General features: G+C 40.7%; 1 protein-coding gene across 1 annotated transcript; it reads right to left on the bottom strand.

Annotated features, from left to right (window-relative positions):
- Positions 1-1,294: 1,294 nt before the first annotated feature.
- ddx23 (DEAD (Asp-Glu-Ala-Asp) box polypeptide 23) lies at positions 1,295-10,173 on the bottom strand. Its single transcript, XM_005926183.3, has 17 exons — positions 10,046-10,173; positions 8,655-8,812; positions 8,402-8,521; positions 7,804-7,897; positions 7,654-7,719; positions 6,817-6,955; positions 6,597-6,730; positions 6,309-6,421; positions 6,082-6,225; positions 5,752-5,977; positions 5,468-5,613; positions 5,168-5,345; positions 3,537-3,779; positions 3,290-3,441; positions 3,093-3,201; positions 2,131-2,305; positions 1,295-2,018 (listed from the first exon to the last, which is right to left on the bottom strand). The coding sequence occupies exons 2-17, from the start codon at positions 8,810-8,812 to the stop codon at positions 1,795-1,797; spliced, it is 2,421 nt and encodes an 806-aa protein (XP_005926245.1). The 5' UTR covers positions 10,046-10,173; the 3' UTR covers positions 1,295-1,794.
- Between the last annotated feature and the right edge of the window lie 5,902 nt (positions 10,174-16,075).

Below are 16,075 nucleotides of genomic sequence, written 5' to 3'. Positions count from 1 at the left end.
ATCATCTATGAGCATCTGATACCAATGACATGCATTGGTTTGCATGAGCATGCAATATGTATTAAAGGTACTGTGCTGGAGTGGTTTGAAGCATACAGAATAGATTCCAATTCGTTCATGTAAATAGTGTCATTTTCACACAGTAAAGTTAATTATGGAGTTCCACAAGGTTCTGTGCTGGGACCAATTCTATATGCATTATACATGCTTCCTTAGACAGTATTATTAGAAGGAACACCTTACATTTTCATTGCTATTCAGATGATACCCAGCTTTATCTATCCATAAAGTCAGATGAAACCTACCAGACATCAGGAATGTCTTAAAGACGAAGATGTGGACGACCTCTAAGTTAAGTTATTATACTGGCCTAAAAAAAATCTTAGAAACCTGGTGTGTAACCAGGTACTTACCCTGGGTGGCATTTCCTGGCTTCTGGTAACACTGTGAGGAATCTTGGAGTCATTTTTTAATTTAAAGTCTTTGCCCTCAAATACAAGATCTTGAATAATCTATGAGGTATTTATCTTAAACACCTCATAGTGCCCCCAATAGAGCACCACACTCTCAGACTGCTGGCTTACTTGTGGTTCCAAGGATATTTAAAAGAAGAATGGGAGGCAGAGCCTTCAGATTCCAGGCCCCTCTTCTGTAGAACAAGTCCCAGTTTGGACACCCTCTCTACTTTTAAGATTAGATTTAAAACTTTCCGTATTGATAAAGTTATAGTTATTCATAGTTTCAAAAACAGAACTTTCTGCCTCTCTTTGTATTAGCAGAAATGATTGAACTTCAGTATTATGGTGTTATTATGACGTCCCACTACCACGTAATTGCCAGGTAATAGTTCGATATTCCTTCATTTTCAAATGTAAATTTTGAAGAAATAGGGAGTTTTGCATTACTCTATCATTATTACTGCAATGTCCAAAAAGCCTGCCTCAACAGCTGGTGATTGGACTGCTAGGGCCTCTGCCCAACACACACTGCACCTGACCCCTATGGTGCCTCTTGAAGGTGGTGAGCCACATGGCATAGATAAACACATAAAGAGCTTTAACAAGTTTTCCTATATAAAAGATATTGGGGTCAAAGAGTTTTTCTGGTTAAATAAAGGAATAAAAGGTTAAAGAATATAGGTGGGAAATGCCAAGAGGAAAACTAAAGGAGATATGAAGAGCTCTATAATTGGCATGTTGAAAGGAAACACTGCTCTTCTACTTGTGAAAACTCCACATTTCGCGTGTAATTTAATGCAAAAAGAAAAAAAAAAAAAACTCAGTTTGACAGTTAAGAAGCTCAAATTTGCTGTATTCACATCATACATTTAAAACAGCTGTTTCCATTTTAATCAAATGATGTATCTGAAGCAAAGAAAACTGGTGTCACTTCTGGTAAAGGTTTCTTACATAGAAAACTCAAATTATGACTAAAAACACAGCACTTACTGCTCATCTACACTCACATCCTGCCTGTAATTTGGTGCATTGGGTATTTATACAGTACAGATCAGATCAGATTGGGGTCCTGCATACTGCTCCTGGTTCTGGCTTACAGACGCAAAACAAAGTTATCTTAAAGTTATCTTAATCCACCCACACTGATGAGAACCAGTGTGCTGACGACTTCGGCACCAGTTACTGTGTTTCTGCACGCACAGATGGGACCAAAACATAAAGACAAGGTGGGAAAGAACAAAATGTGTGAGAGTAACCTAGAGAGCAGATCCTGAGAGGGAGAAAAATAAACAGTTGGTGGGGTTTTCCCCTCCCCCTTCAGTTGATAAAGGTCATTTTAGGCAAAAATGGTCTCCTCGCGTCTCTTCTTGGTCAGGATGGTTCCAGGTTTATGCTGAGCATCTGGATGGTTAGCCAGCTCTGGAGGGCAGGTGGAGACGGGACTCTCGAGGATGGCCTGCTTCAGGTCGTAAAACACCGCCGAGTCCTCTTTAGTGAGGAAAGTCATGGCTACACCACTCTTACCAGCACGACCCGTACGACCAATACGATGGATGTAGTCTGCAAGAGGAGAAAGTGCAACAACGATTCAGTGAATCATTTAGTGATTCCTATGGCAAAAATTTAATTTCAGTCAATAAACAAACACTGCACACCAGATGAGGCCTCTTACCTTCGATGTTCTTTGCCATGTCGTAGTTAATGACCATGGAGACGTCCTGGATATCGATACCTCGCCCAGCAACGTCTGTGGCCACCAGGATATCTTTGGCTCCCGCCTTGAGATTGGAAAGCGCAAACTCTCTCTGCTCCTGGCCTTTGCCACCGTGCAGCGTGCAAGCATTGTACTACAAAGAAGAAGAGAAGGAGGAACAGTTAATCTTTGCTCAAAATATTTAGTATTTTAGGAAATCAGAAACCAAAGTGAATTAAAATTAAACCTCCATCTGAGATTTATTGGCTTTCTTTTGTATTTTGGATAAAACTTCTGACAACAAACGGCGAAACTCAGCATTATGTCAGGATGCAACACTAGCACTGAACCCCAAGTACAGCTGAGGCTAATACTGTGCATTAAAAAGCTGTTGTTGCCTTTTAATGTATCTGGCTTTCCAAATTTTCATAACTTCTTCTTTATACTAAAACTGTGGGTTTTTTGAGTGATTAATATAATTTTAGTGCAACAAGACAATTTGATCTGCTAGTAGGAAAACAAAAACTTCTAGGAATATTTCTCTTGTGACCTTAAACGTATCCGAGAATAATTTTAAGGCAATCAATGAAATATTTGTTGATATTTTATAGAAAATGTCCCCAGAAATTTCTACAGGCTGGCACAAACATCAAATGTCATTTATCTGTTTATCCATTAATTGATTTGGTGTATTATGAGTGGCAATGCTTCAGGTCTTTATCTGTAGGAAAATATTTAAAATCCAAAATGCTGTCTTTCACATATTTCCAAAATCATCCAGTGAGCTGGACTGGAGTCTTTCTCGGGCCTATTCTGATCCCCGGGCCTTATATTTGACACCCCTGACATGATTGTTACTTTTTTTACTCCAAAGCATGAAGCTTCTACCAAATCTCGACCCCAAATTGAGATCCATTGTGGTTCAGGTTACAGTGACCTACCCCCATCTTCTCCAGTGACTTGGCCAGCACGTCGCAACCCTTCTTCTGGTTGACAAAGATGATAATCGGAGGCTCGAAGCCGTGCGACAAAACCTCCAGCAGCTTCTTCCTGCAAAGGGCACATTATACAAAACATTTAGAATCTTGATGCAAGTGAAATTTTTGGTGTTTAAGATTAATGCTTGCATCCGTCTCACCTCTTCTCTCCCTCCGACATAAGCAGGACCTTCTGTTCGACTCTCTCGTGAGGCTTTCCAGCAGACCCGATGTACACCACAGCAGGACGTCTCAGGTAGCTCCTGGCCAGTCTCTCCACAGCGGGAGGCATGGTAGCTGTGAACATGACCGTCTGTACGGTGCAATCAGACACACAATCAGTGAAAACACTCAACAGATAATCATGTGGTACCTTCAGAAGATTCCAACTGCTAAAGAAAGACCTACTTGTCTGTATTTATGTTTCCCGGATTCAAAGTTCATCGTCATTTTCTCAGGGTCCTCCGCCTCTTCGGTGTCTGGCTTCTGATTGGTCACCGGGATGTACTCCAGAATCTTTTGGACGTCGGGCTCGAAGCCCATGTCAATCATACGATCGGCCTCATCGAGGACCACGTAGGTGCAGCGGCTCAGTACCAGGTAGCGGTTCTCCAACACGTCAATCAGACGGCCGGGCGTGGCAATAACGATCTGTTAGACGATGTAAACAAATACGACGCTGGTGAACAGATGATTTTCAAGTAGAATCCTCACCTTATGGATAAAAAGCCAGGATGGACTTCCTGCCAAAAAACACAGTGTAAAGTCTGTGTGTATTTAAGCTGCTAAGCTACCAGCGTCTGAGAATGAGCCATGTGGACTGTTTGTACCACCATCTGTACCGCTTCCCTCTTTCTTTACTCACATAATATACACACTGACAGAAGCACTACACATCACAAACACACACAAAACATACAGACGGTTTTCAGAAAAGACATCAATAGATGCTCTATGCCATAGACATGAAACTGATGCAGTTTTACCATTCAAACAATGACAAATCCCATGATACTGATGCTCAAAATTAGTTATAGAAACAAAGTATGAAATAAACTTGGAAGCCTGGAAATTATAAGAGCAAGAAAAAAAAATTGCCAATATGGAGCCCAATCATGAAAGCACAATTCTTTATGCCTTCATCAAATTTATTACAGATATTCATGGCTCGGTGAGTTAGCCCACAACTCTCTGCGCTTTTTAATTTATTTACAATTTGGCAAATGTGCACAATTTACATCCTGCTCAATTTGTTCAGCAGCATCTTTCAGTCCATGTTTTGAATGTGCACAAAATTATCAAGAAGCATGTGTGTATTATATCTGTGTTCTCCCATTAAGCTCTTAATGTGGGAGACTGTAAATAAAGATTGGAAACATTCTACTATAAACAGAGTGAATCAGGAGTGTAAGCATCCACACACATTAAATAAACTTGGCTGCAGGCTGACAGCAGCCAAGTCTGCAAGAAAGCTGCCAAAATTAAGAGCTAGTGGCAAAGCAAGTTTGGATTCTTTATTCGGTAACGCTGCTTCTGTTTAATACAAGCAGTGGATTGGAGCTTTCATTCTCTTTTAAGCTTGTTGTTCAGGTGGTTTGATAAAAGACCTTTTTTGTTTTTCTGGGGGGGGTTTACCTCTGAAGGTTCTGGTTAAGGTTACAGTGAGTGTTGCTAAAGAAACGTCTCTCACTTTACCTGGACTTCAATTTCCTGGTTGAAATATCACCTGTGTGTGTGTGTGTGTGTGTGTGTGTGTGTGTGTGTGTGTGTGTGTGTGTGTGTGTGTGCGCGCCAGAGACTACAGCTCCTCCATAAACTACACCTGTGATGAGATTGTTACTGCTCTGCAAATGCAACAGTAGTCCTGCACCATCTTCGCCTTTCTGCTGAGTTTATTTCAGTAGCCTCATGGGCTTCTTTTGATGTAAAAATACTGACAGCAAACAAAAACTACTAAAAACTACTTGTTAGTGAGGCTTCAGTTTGCTTCACAGGCAGAAACACTTTTTTTTTCCTGAAATTAGCCCTCTCCGTTTTACCTCACAACCCATCCTGAGTCGAAAGCCTTGATCCTCTCTGGAGATTCCTCCGATCACAGCCACAGTTCGGATGCCGAGCGGTTTACCAAACTTTATGGTTTCTTCCTCGATCTGCTGCGCCAACTCACGAGTCGGAGCTAAGATCACAGCATAAGGACCCTGGTCTGAGTCTTCGATCCTGCATCCAGTCATACAGAGAGCAAAGGATCATAAGAGATAGTAGAGGCACAGTAAGACAGTCCAAATGCAGAGTTATTATTTCTGAAATTGCTGAAGATTATTGGATCTTAGACACGTTACCTGTCGATTTTTGGCAGGGTGGTGATCCAGACCAGCAGTGGAATCAAGAAAGCAGCAGTTTTACCGCTACCGGTCTCAGCCACACCAATAATGTCACGGTTCTGTAAACCAATGGGAATGGCCTGCCTCTGAATCGGCGTCGGATCCTGGAGAGAAAAAAATTAATAAAAAATTCCTTAGTGGAGACTGAATTGAACACAGTGAAAAACAGTGAACAGCTACAAAATAATTTAAAAAAGAAAAATTACAAAACACAGAACCAGATAAGCTGAACCCTAGCTGACCTTATAGCCGCATTTGTCGATGACCTCCAGAATATGTGCAGGCAGCGGGTACTCCTTCCAGTTCCTGATGGGATTTGGGATTTTTCCTCCCTTGGTGGTGATGCTATAATCCTCTCTGAAGATTCGCCAGTCTCTGTCTGTCATCTCGTCCAGCTTCTTTTGAGACCAGTGTCTGTCATCCCAGCGCTGCTTGGCCTCCTTCTTACGCATCTTCTTCAGTCTTGTCCTGAAGCGAGGTAAAACAAAGATTAGATGTGGGGTGGGCGGAAGCTGAAGGTGAAACTATGGATACGGGATCATTTTCCATTATAGATACTCCACTGTACTCACTCTTCCTGCTCCTTCTCTTCCAGCGTGCGCCTTTTCTCCATCAGGTCACCATAGAAACGCGACTGCTCCCTTTTCTGCTGCTTTAAGTCGATGCCGGCGATGAAGCCTCGTCCGTACAGCTGCACCTGATGCTTCTCTTTGTAACTGCAAAGACCGATCACGAGAGTTTAGCGAGGGAACACAAAGACCTAATCTGTGGATATATTTTGTGCTCACGATCCACTCACATCGGGTTGTAGTCGACCGAAGTGTCTTCAGAAGCATCCCATTCAAACACAAATTTCCTGTCGTTCAGGTGGCGAGTCCGTCGCCGTTTTTTGATCCCACCAAGATAACGCTCCTGTGAATAATTTGTGGACATCGGTTTAAATTCTGCTTTTCCAGTTTCCCCTAGGAATTTTCAAGCCCCTCAAAATAATAAGTGGAAGTTTTGTTTGTTAGTCTACACACAATAAAGTTTCTGTCAGCCCAATCTGTACACAACTGTAATTTTAACTCTTTCTCATGCAACTAACCTTGATAGCCTGGAGTTCTTTGCCTTTATCTTTCTCCTCTCTGAGCTTCTGTCGCTCATCATCATCTTCATTGCCGTTGTTCTCTCGTTCCATTCGCTCCCTACGCTCCCGTCTCTCCCTTTCCTGAGGGTCCTCTGTAACAAAGAATCACGGTGGTTATCGACACGTTAATATCCTGTAATTAAATGCAAACTGTTTCAGGTTAGAGGCTGAAACACACCCAGCATTTTTCTCCCTATGTCCTGAAACGTCCTTCTCTTCTTTCTCTCCTCTTCAATCATCCTCCTTCTCTCTTCAGTCTCTTGCTCTCTGCGCTTCAAAGCTTCGGCTTCTCGCTCTGCTTTTGACAGGAACTTGGGCTGAAAAACACAAAGCAAAAGAAATAATATTAATTTAGAGAAAATATAATCTTAAATTGAAAAGTTAATCTCCCAGATGAAGAGCAATTCACAAAACATAAATGCAGAAAAAAAAAATAGTTCAGGACTAGTTCACCCCGTGCAGGGCATACTTTTTGGTTCCCCACTTTGGAGTCCGGAAGGAGCTCAAGCGAGAGTGCTTGGTAGCTGGCCCTTAGCCCACAGGACTCAGTCGGGCACAGCATGAAGAGGAGACATTGGCATGCCAACACCTGCAGTGCCGTAGGGGTCGGATGCAATATGTGTTGGCCTGGATTTAAGTGGAACCAGTTTCCTAAAGAGGAGTTGACTGTGCTACAATCTGGAGTCGCCTTCAGTGACAGGAGGTGGGCAGGCAATGTTAGGGTTATTCATGGTGGACACAAGTGTTGCTTCCCAACATCTTTGGGTTGGGAAACTGGTTCTGACTGCTATTTAGGCTTACAACAGTTCAGAGTATCCAGCCTTACAGGAGTCACTGTGTGGTGTGCTGAACGCTTAGCCTGGGAACCATCTTGGTGTTCCCATGGATGAGCTGGAAGGAGGTGGGTGGGAATAGGGAGATCTGGCCATCTTTGCTTAAGACTTCTGCCCATGTGCCCTGGCCCCAGAAAAGCTTTAGAAAATGGACAAACTGACAGACGGATGGATGTTCTCACCTTTGCTTCAGCTTCCTCCTCTGCCTTCTTCTTGGCCAGAAGCTCCTCCAAAGACAGCGGCTGGACCTGAACAACAGCACATGTCAAACACCCAAAATAATAACCGAAGTGGCAGTTCAAATTTACACAAACACTAAACCAGATTTTTACCTTTTCCTTCTTCTTTTTTTCATCCTCGTCATCTTCTCCTTTTATATCCTTCTCTTTCTTTATCTTGGCATCCTTTGATCTTGGAGAAGCGCTTCTATAGATGACAAAAATGTAAATACGGCAAAACAGAAATTTAGCTGAAGTGCTAACTGTAGCAAAATCCAAACGTCTGGATGTTTGGTAAGAGTTTAGTTAACAAGTGAGAAAGTGCAGCTGAGAACTGACTTCTGAGAAGAAAGGTGACTTAAAGGGAGAGGAGGTAAAACTGCTCCTTTCAGACATAGGATGAACTTCCGGTGGTTTGATAAAAGACCTTTTTATTTGGATCGAGGCTTATTTATGAGAAAAAAAACCCTCACTGCTAACAGTTGACCTTATCGGCATTTTCTAATATGAGGCAACAGTCATGTCAGTGCCAAAAATACTGTGCACTGAAAATATTTTCACTTAAATTGGGTTTAATTCCTTTGAATATCAAATTTTTGTTAATGTGAAAAATATTGGCGTGTTATTCAGGCAAACACGGATTATGAAATAATTATGACTAAAAATCTCCTTTGCCAGCTTTGACCGAAGAAGCTTAATCAGTGTCACATACCTGGATCTCCTGCTGCGATCTTTATCGCGCCGATGGCTGTCTCTGTCCTTACGGCTCCTGTCTCTGTCCTTATCTCTATCTCGGTCCTTGTCTCTGTCCTTGTCTTTCATGCGTCGATCTCTATCGTAATGACACAAAATCACACAGACACAAATAAGCTTAAGGGAAAGATAACACAAGTACGCAGGCAGTAAGATTAATAGCTAGAAGTCAGTCTGGTGTTCCTGATGGGTTCTTTTTGTGCAGCGGTTACCTTTCGGGAGATTTAGAGCGGTTTCGTTCACGGGAACGATGGCGCTTGCGGGAAGGTGAGACTTTACGATCTCTGTCTCTCGAACGGCTGCGTTTCCTCTCTCGGTCTTTGGTCCCCGAAGAGTCTGCATCTTTCTTGTCTGTGGAGTCAGCTGCCATCTGCACAAAGACCAGACATTAAACTCTGCTTTCACTGCACTTACAAAAGTGAAAACTGTTATCACACCACAGTGGCAGGACATATATTAATATTAATATTACATTATATATGCTTTATGTACAATGAGTACAGATCATGCATTTGACAGCTGTTACTGTTTATATATTGCTGTGTAAGCATCTCCAAATCCAGTTTTTCTTTTCACCTCTAATTGAATTACGCTCGAGTTCAGTTGACTAAATTTGAGAAAAATTCCTAGCCTGGCCAACCTTGATTTCCCTGAAGAAATATTTCAGGGTGATGATACACTTCTTAAGAGACAAGCTGTCAAATTAAAGCTTTCTAGTGTTAGTTTGCTCATAAGACTATTTTTGCGATAAAGTTAGGGATATTTTCGAGCCTATTTAGAGTTTTCGGTGGAGTCATTTTCAAATGGCTTTATCTGGACAACTACTTAAGCAATGTCATTTCAATATTTTAGGCCAAATATCTGTTTCTATTACTTGAAGAAAGTGGGAGTCTCTGGTTCAGACAATATTGAAATTGTGAAACATATTTACATTATTCATGCCATATATCTTATCAATAGCAAAAGAAGAAGTAAAAAGGGTAGCCTGATGATCAGAGTGATGATGTTTTGTTTTGTTTCTGATCATGCAAGGAAGGGTGTTGCAACCTTTGTCCGTTTGTATATTTAGCTTAATCCTTTGGTCTAATTTTTCTGTCTGTAATTTTGATCATTTTTTAATGGCTGACAATTTTGAACTCAATCAAATTGTGAAATACGAAAAGAGAAAGCACATGAAAAACCATAGCAATACAGAAATAACATATGTTTTGTGGATGCATAAGTTTCTTATGCCCTAAAAACGGGTATCAGGATGTGCCCCAAAAAGTGAAGATAGCTGTTATTCCTCAACACTCTCCGATAGAAAACGCGATTAAACTCTTAGAGCAACAAATAACGACACATTTTTGGTGCGGACAGAAATTACAAACCAATAACGAAAATGACTAACTTGTTAAACGAGAAGAGAAACTGAATTACCTTCCTATCCTCTGCAAAATAAATGCAGCAAGCTAGCTAGCCTCTTACGTTAGCTAGCAAAAAGGCTAACTATCTCCAGGAAAGCTGCTCAAAAGAGCTCCGGTTAAACCAAATTAAAATCAGCTAATCGCAGGTAGAACAGCGCAGTCAGAGTCTATGATACTTACAAATATTTAGCGCTTACCTCAATCACTTGTCAACAAAACAGTTACGATTTATCTACGCTTCAAGAAGACGCCATGTCGCCCGCAACGCGAACTGGAGCACGCCAGGAATTGTGGGGGCTGTAGTACTGGCTGTTACGAAACAGTGGAAACTAGCGGCTAAAAGGCAACGTTTGAAACTACATTTCCCTCCCAAAAAAGTAAGCTTACGCCAGGGCCCTCAATGTTTAGCATACAGACGCCTAAATGCCTGAACAAAATTACTTTCTCTATTATGTTGTATTTTTGTCATTTTGGGCACGAGGTGGCGATAGGGTTACGAGTTACCACGATAGATAGAAACTACAGGTCTGCAAAAAAATGTTTTTTTCAACTGCATGGGATATTTTTGGTAAATTTTATGTTTTTTAGGGTGCTGAATCCAAAACTGTTCTCCATTTCCCTCCATTCATCAGCTGACCCTTCTCACCCTGGACACAGTCTGTTTGACCTGCTCCCCTCAGGCAGGAGGCTCCGGTCCATTCGTACCAGAACCTCTCGCCATAAGAACAGTTTCTTCCCCTCTGCTGTTGGACTCATGAACAATAACCATATGACTGTTCGCACCACTAACACATGACCTTACACTGTGTTCACAGCAACATTCCAATTTTGCACCGATCACCACCTGCATTCATGTATATTGTCTGACAGTATGTTTTTGCACTAAGTACCGCAGCAATTTCCTAATGTTGTAAACCTGCTCAACATTTGGCAATAAAACCCTTTCTGATTCTGATTCTGATCACGTACTTTTTTTGCAAAACGTGTGGAGTTTACATTTTTTTAAAAATCAATATTTTTTTGCAATTAACTATGCATAATTTTCTGAGATTTCTGAGATAATTTCGCTATGAACAAAACAAAGCTGTTGAGACATGCTTTTTTGGGACGTGTTTTTTTGACACAAGTATAGGATACCAGATTTCAGTTTAAAATTGGAAATTGTGCATGTAATTAAACTAAAAACACAAGTTTTGCAAGAAAATCTGACGAGATGGAATATTTTCCTAGTTTCAGTGAGTAAAAATCTATAAGAACCAGTCAATATATCCTATTTTGGTTGCAGACCTTTGGAATCTATCTATCTAAGCTATTTCACACAGTACTGAAAGATATTTTCAATTCTGTGGGATGTCTTCTTGGCCTGTTATTGCCTGATAAAACCCTAAATGCTATGCAGACCTGCTGATATGATGAAACAATGTTGTCTGCTGAGCAGCACTTAGAGCGGCTATCCTTTGCAGCAGATTAAAATTCAAGAAGTGCTGTTCTGTTAGTGCCAAAGCTAGAATATGTTCTTCCCTGTAATCATAGCCATTCTTTTTTTGTGTGTGTATGCATGTGTCTTATGATGAAAGACATTTTAGATGGTGCTTTGCTTGACTACAGTCTGGATTGGCTGGATGCTGATTCATATTCTGGACGTGGATTTTCTTCCAAGACGAGATCAAAAGAGATTTATGGAGCCCTTCTGAAGTTGAACAGTTTCAGTAGGAACAGATCAAAGATGATGGTTTAAAAATAAGAAAGAAAGAAAACACACACACACACACACACACACACACACACACACACACTACAGGAGGAGAAAAGAAAACAATAGACTGGTAACAGGTTTTATTCACTGACCTTCTATTCATTTAGAACAGTTTGTGCTTCTTGCTGGTTTGCTTTTTTTCGACGAGTCTAAACTGAGCTGTAACAACAACTTGTATCAGTGTCTGAGGATGTAAGTTGCACGTAAGTCCATCCATTAAGAGTACAATGGCCTGAAACCCCTGAACATAAAAAACAAGGGTTAATGTTGTTAATTCCAGCTTGACTCTTTCAGCTATGACAAAAATGCCTGCTGAGGATTAGGTCCAATTTTTAAAATCTCTGCTAATCTTTTCACTTCCTTTTCCTGTTGCATTAAAGACTAACATAATGTATATTTTATGGTTTAGAGCCTCTGAACCCAGAGTCTACGTCAGCACACAGGTAAGCTGATGTATCTCACCAAATAGATGGGGTAAAGCAGTCTTGTCTTGTTTGATAGCCATGTAGGTAACATAAAGACAGTCAGGCTAAGCAAACAAATCAAGAAGACCTTTTTGTTCCATTAAGGTGAAAAAAGAACTGCATAACGCAAGGGCAGCCTGAGGTACTGAAAAAAATCAATAAGCAAATAAAAAAAATAAACATGGAAAAACGCAAAACAGTGCCCATTTATTACATGCATATAGTAGCAACAGCAAGAGCTCCAACACACATGAAAAATTATCTTATAAAGCTGAAAACAGGCCCAACACCAAGTATGCACTGTGTCCAAGAAAGACATCTGATTGTGATGCTGGTGGTCATGAAATTTGTACTTTCTTTACAAAAAAATAAAAAATTCTCCTGTGATATTCAGGAATGACAACAGTTTATAAGTTTTTAGATGTAAAATTATCAGAATATAGCAGAATTTGCATTAATCTTATATAATATTAGGTTCTGAACATCGGTTTATAAGTGTATGTGTTTTTATTTATTCACAATCAAATGTTATATGTTAACAATCTCAATAAAATAATGAGTCATAAAACTGCACAAATCAATTTTGGCATTTGTAAGCACTGACATGCAGCCTTTCATTTCTAACGTGTCACACTTTAGGACATAATTAAAAATCATCCTGTCCTTTTTGGGTTTTAAAATAATTTAAATAGAACCTGAGAAGAAACACACACACATGATGCCGTGTCTTTCTTTACTCGGCAAAAACTGAGCCAAAATGCAGAAGCAGTGTGTTATTAAGTAGCATGTAAAATCACTGTTAGCAGTAAAATTATTATTTTTTGTTTGATTTTATCGGTCTCTCACATCATTGTGGATGAATATCCGCCCGCTCATCTTTACAGCGTTGCTTCAGTTCATCGAGGTTTGTTGGCATTTATTTATACAGAGCTCTTTAAAGGCCAACATCTCAGTCAGGTTCAGTTCTGAACCATTCTGCTCCTTGATGCTTTTCTTTTGACAGCCTTTCTGATGTAGATTTGCTGCTGAGCGTAGTGCATTGTCCTCTTGCACCAGCCAGTTTGTGATAAGCTTTAGCCATCAGACAGATGGCCTCACATTTAACTTTAGAATATTTTGGTACACAGAGGAATTCATGATCGATTCAATGATTGAAAAAAAACAGGTGGGCTTGGTTTTACATGGCTTTATGGCCACTTTGATCTCATCTATCCAAAGAACATTGTTCCAGAAGTCTTGTAGTTTGTTCAGATTCCACTTTGCAAACATTTGTGCTGTTGTGCTGTGTTGACATGTTCTTTTTAGGGATAAGGGGCTTTCTCTTGGTGACCCTTCCAAACAAACTATACTTATTCAGTCTTTTTATAACATACCGTATAGGCCTTTAAAATTTGACAGCTCTTGGGTTTTTCTTTGCAGTTTCTCTAAACTTTGTTTGGCCTGACAGGATGTTTGGCAACTGTCTTGAATGTCCACCGGTGAATAATTGTTCTCACTGTAGAATGATGGAGTTCAAATTGTTTGGAAATGGCCTTATATATCGCTTCCAAGATTGATGGGCGGTAACAGTTGCTTCTCTGAGATCACTGATTATATCTTTCCTCCTTGGCGCTGTGTTAACACACACCTGAAAGCTCCAGATCAGCAAACTGCCAAAACAAACTGGTTTTATGGAGACGCTCACACTGGCTAATAATCAGTTAATCAAGTGTATTTGATTAGCAGCACCTGGCTGCTTCTTACCCTCCTAATTTCAGTAGAAGCAGTGAGGGGGGTCCTTAGTTTTTTGCACACTGCTTCTGCATTTGCCTTCTTTTTTTTTTTAATAAACAGTAACACAATGCAATATGTGAAGGTTTGTAGTTCACCTGATTTTGTGTTTACACACTTTTTAAACCTGCTGCCAAATTTATTTTTATTATTCTCCAACATGTAAAAGCTTAGAAGTGACAGAGGGAGTACTTTCTTTTTAACACGAGTACACATCACTGTTACGCATATACAAATGCACACTGGTTTTCTTCATCTTGACTACACCATGTTTGCCATCAGGAGCTTGACTTCTGTACAACAGCCCCACTGAGCGCTGCACAGAGTAAAGATTCAGCACAACAGATGAACCTAAGAAAACAAATCCACTCACTATTATTTTCCTAACGAGCAGCAGTTTTGTTTTTGACGCTTCTGCTGTAAAGAGGCAGAGGAGACGAGCAGTGACAAGAGGTGGGAAGATGAAGAGATGAAGAGACGTGACATGAGATGAATAAATGCCTGCACAAGAAACAGATGAAGGGCAGAGACGATGAGAATGTGAAGAATTACAGTAACTGGAAAACAATTACCCTTTTTGGATATTTCTATGACCAAAAGTCTTTAAAAAATGTGTGTTTTACAACCACTTAATCATTCTTTAAGTGAGGAAGGTGAATTGCTTTCGACCAGCATTGTGTAACGTTGACTGTTACTCAGTTCTAATCACAAGCAGCTGATGATTGATAATGGTTAAAGTTAGGCTTTGATTGAGAAAGGAATCAATACCAGAGTAGTGACACTGTTCAGGCCATTGCTTTACGATCTGACATTGAAATAGCTCTGCCGATCAGTGATTATTATCACTTTTGAAGCCCTGGAAACAGGCTTCTGTCACATGATTGGATGAAACATCATCTCGTATATTTCTCCCAACTCCTAACTAAAGTCAACCCCCATCCCTGGCACCTCATGTGCCCCAGCCTCAGCTCCCTTCCCCCCATATTCCCCAATGCCAGACGCAGTTGTCTAATTAAAGTGCTAGAAGAGCATTCACTCATGACATGCCCTAAGGGTGTGCCAAACGGGGCATGTATGCAGGAAGAGGGATAGAACTGGTGAAGGTGAGCAGCATCAGTGAAAGGGTTATATAAAGGGGGAGTGCAAAGGACATAGAAGGGAGGTTATTTACCCTAAGCAGGGACACAATAAGTCTTATCATTCCAGCAGATGAGTTGAGTGCTGTCAGTGTGAACCTCGCTCACCTTTCTGCTCTTGGGAAGCAGAGCAGACACGCTAAACTGCTTAGTATACACAGCACACCCTGACACACATTCATACACCAGTTCACATGTGCATGATTGCGCATGGCTGCCCGAAGCTGCAGATAATTTGCCCACAGATACACATACAAACTTAAAATTGCCCTGTATGGGTATAATTGATAGTGCCCCAATGACATCTATCCCATATTTATCGAGCGCTGTATTTGATTTTCAGTTTGTTGTGCACTGCATGTAAATGCTAAAACAGTGTAATGTGGTTAATATTAAAAAGAATGAATCCTCAGGGTTTAAGGCTACAGAGGCTGTGCTGCGTGCTGTCTAGTGATGTTTGTATGCCTCATTAAATAGCCAGAAGCTCACTGACAAACAGGCCGAGAGCTGCGTGAAGCCATCACATCAGAGCAGCACTGGACTCAAAAATCAGACACACAGAGATGGACTGATTGCATGAAGCATTACAAAGTCCTGCACAATCAGAAAAAAATCCGCTCTGATTTTTCTCATGTTTGCAGCTGTGCCAGGACTGCTAGTTTGTTCTTTTATTCAGAGAAGAGATGACAGATATAGACATATATGTGATGGGAATTTGGAAGGCTCACAAACTGTGGTTGACAAAGGATAACCAAGATACTAAGTACTTGTTTTAAGTTCATTTCTGTTCTGGCAAATATATGTGTCTAGACCCAGGTGGTAGGCAAAGACTTATTTATCCCTATGATCTGTTGATTTGTTAACTTTTGCTGCAAGTGGTTTTCATCTTTCCAAGTATCAAACTATTGCTTACAGTTCATGGATTATGCAGATATAGCAGTGTGCTAGTTTGAAACAGAGGGTCGCTCATGTAGGACAGTCGTTCCTCTGCTCCTCATCCAGCTGAGCCTTCGACTGCAACCCCATTTTCCATCCTGAGACAGGAATTACGAGACTGTCAGAGCAGCTGTGGCAAAGCTCACTGCACAGAGAAAACGTAAC

This window comes from Haplochromis burtoni, unplaced genomic scaffold (genome assembly GCF_018398535.1).
Source record: "Haplochromis burtoni strain Fernald_Lab_line unplaced genomic scaffold, NCSU_Asbu1 Contig_91, whole genome shotgun sequence".
In the NCBI taxonomy this organism is placed as follows: Eukaryota; Metazoa; Chordata; class Actinopteri; order Cichliformes; family Cichlidae; genus Haplochromis; species Haplochromis burtoni.
Note: the sequence above shows the minus strand (reverse complement) of the source record. Positions and strands in the feature narration are given on the sequence as shown.

Coding starts and splice junctions, on each gene's coding strand:
- ddx23 (XM_005926183.3), bottom strand. CDS start 8,812: ATGGCAGCTGACTCCACAGACAAGAAAGATGCAGACTCTTCGGGGACC. Junction 6,422..6,596: donor AAGAACTCCAGGCTATCAAG/GTTAGTTGCATG, acceptor AATTATTCACAG/GAGCGTTATCTTGGTGGGAT. Junction 2,306..3,092: donor AGTCACTGGAGAAGATGGGG/GTAGGTCACTGT, acceptor TCTTCTTTGTAG/TACAATGCTTGCACGCTGCA.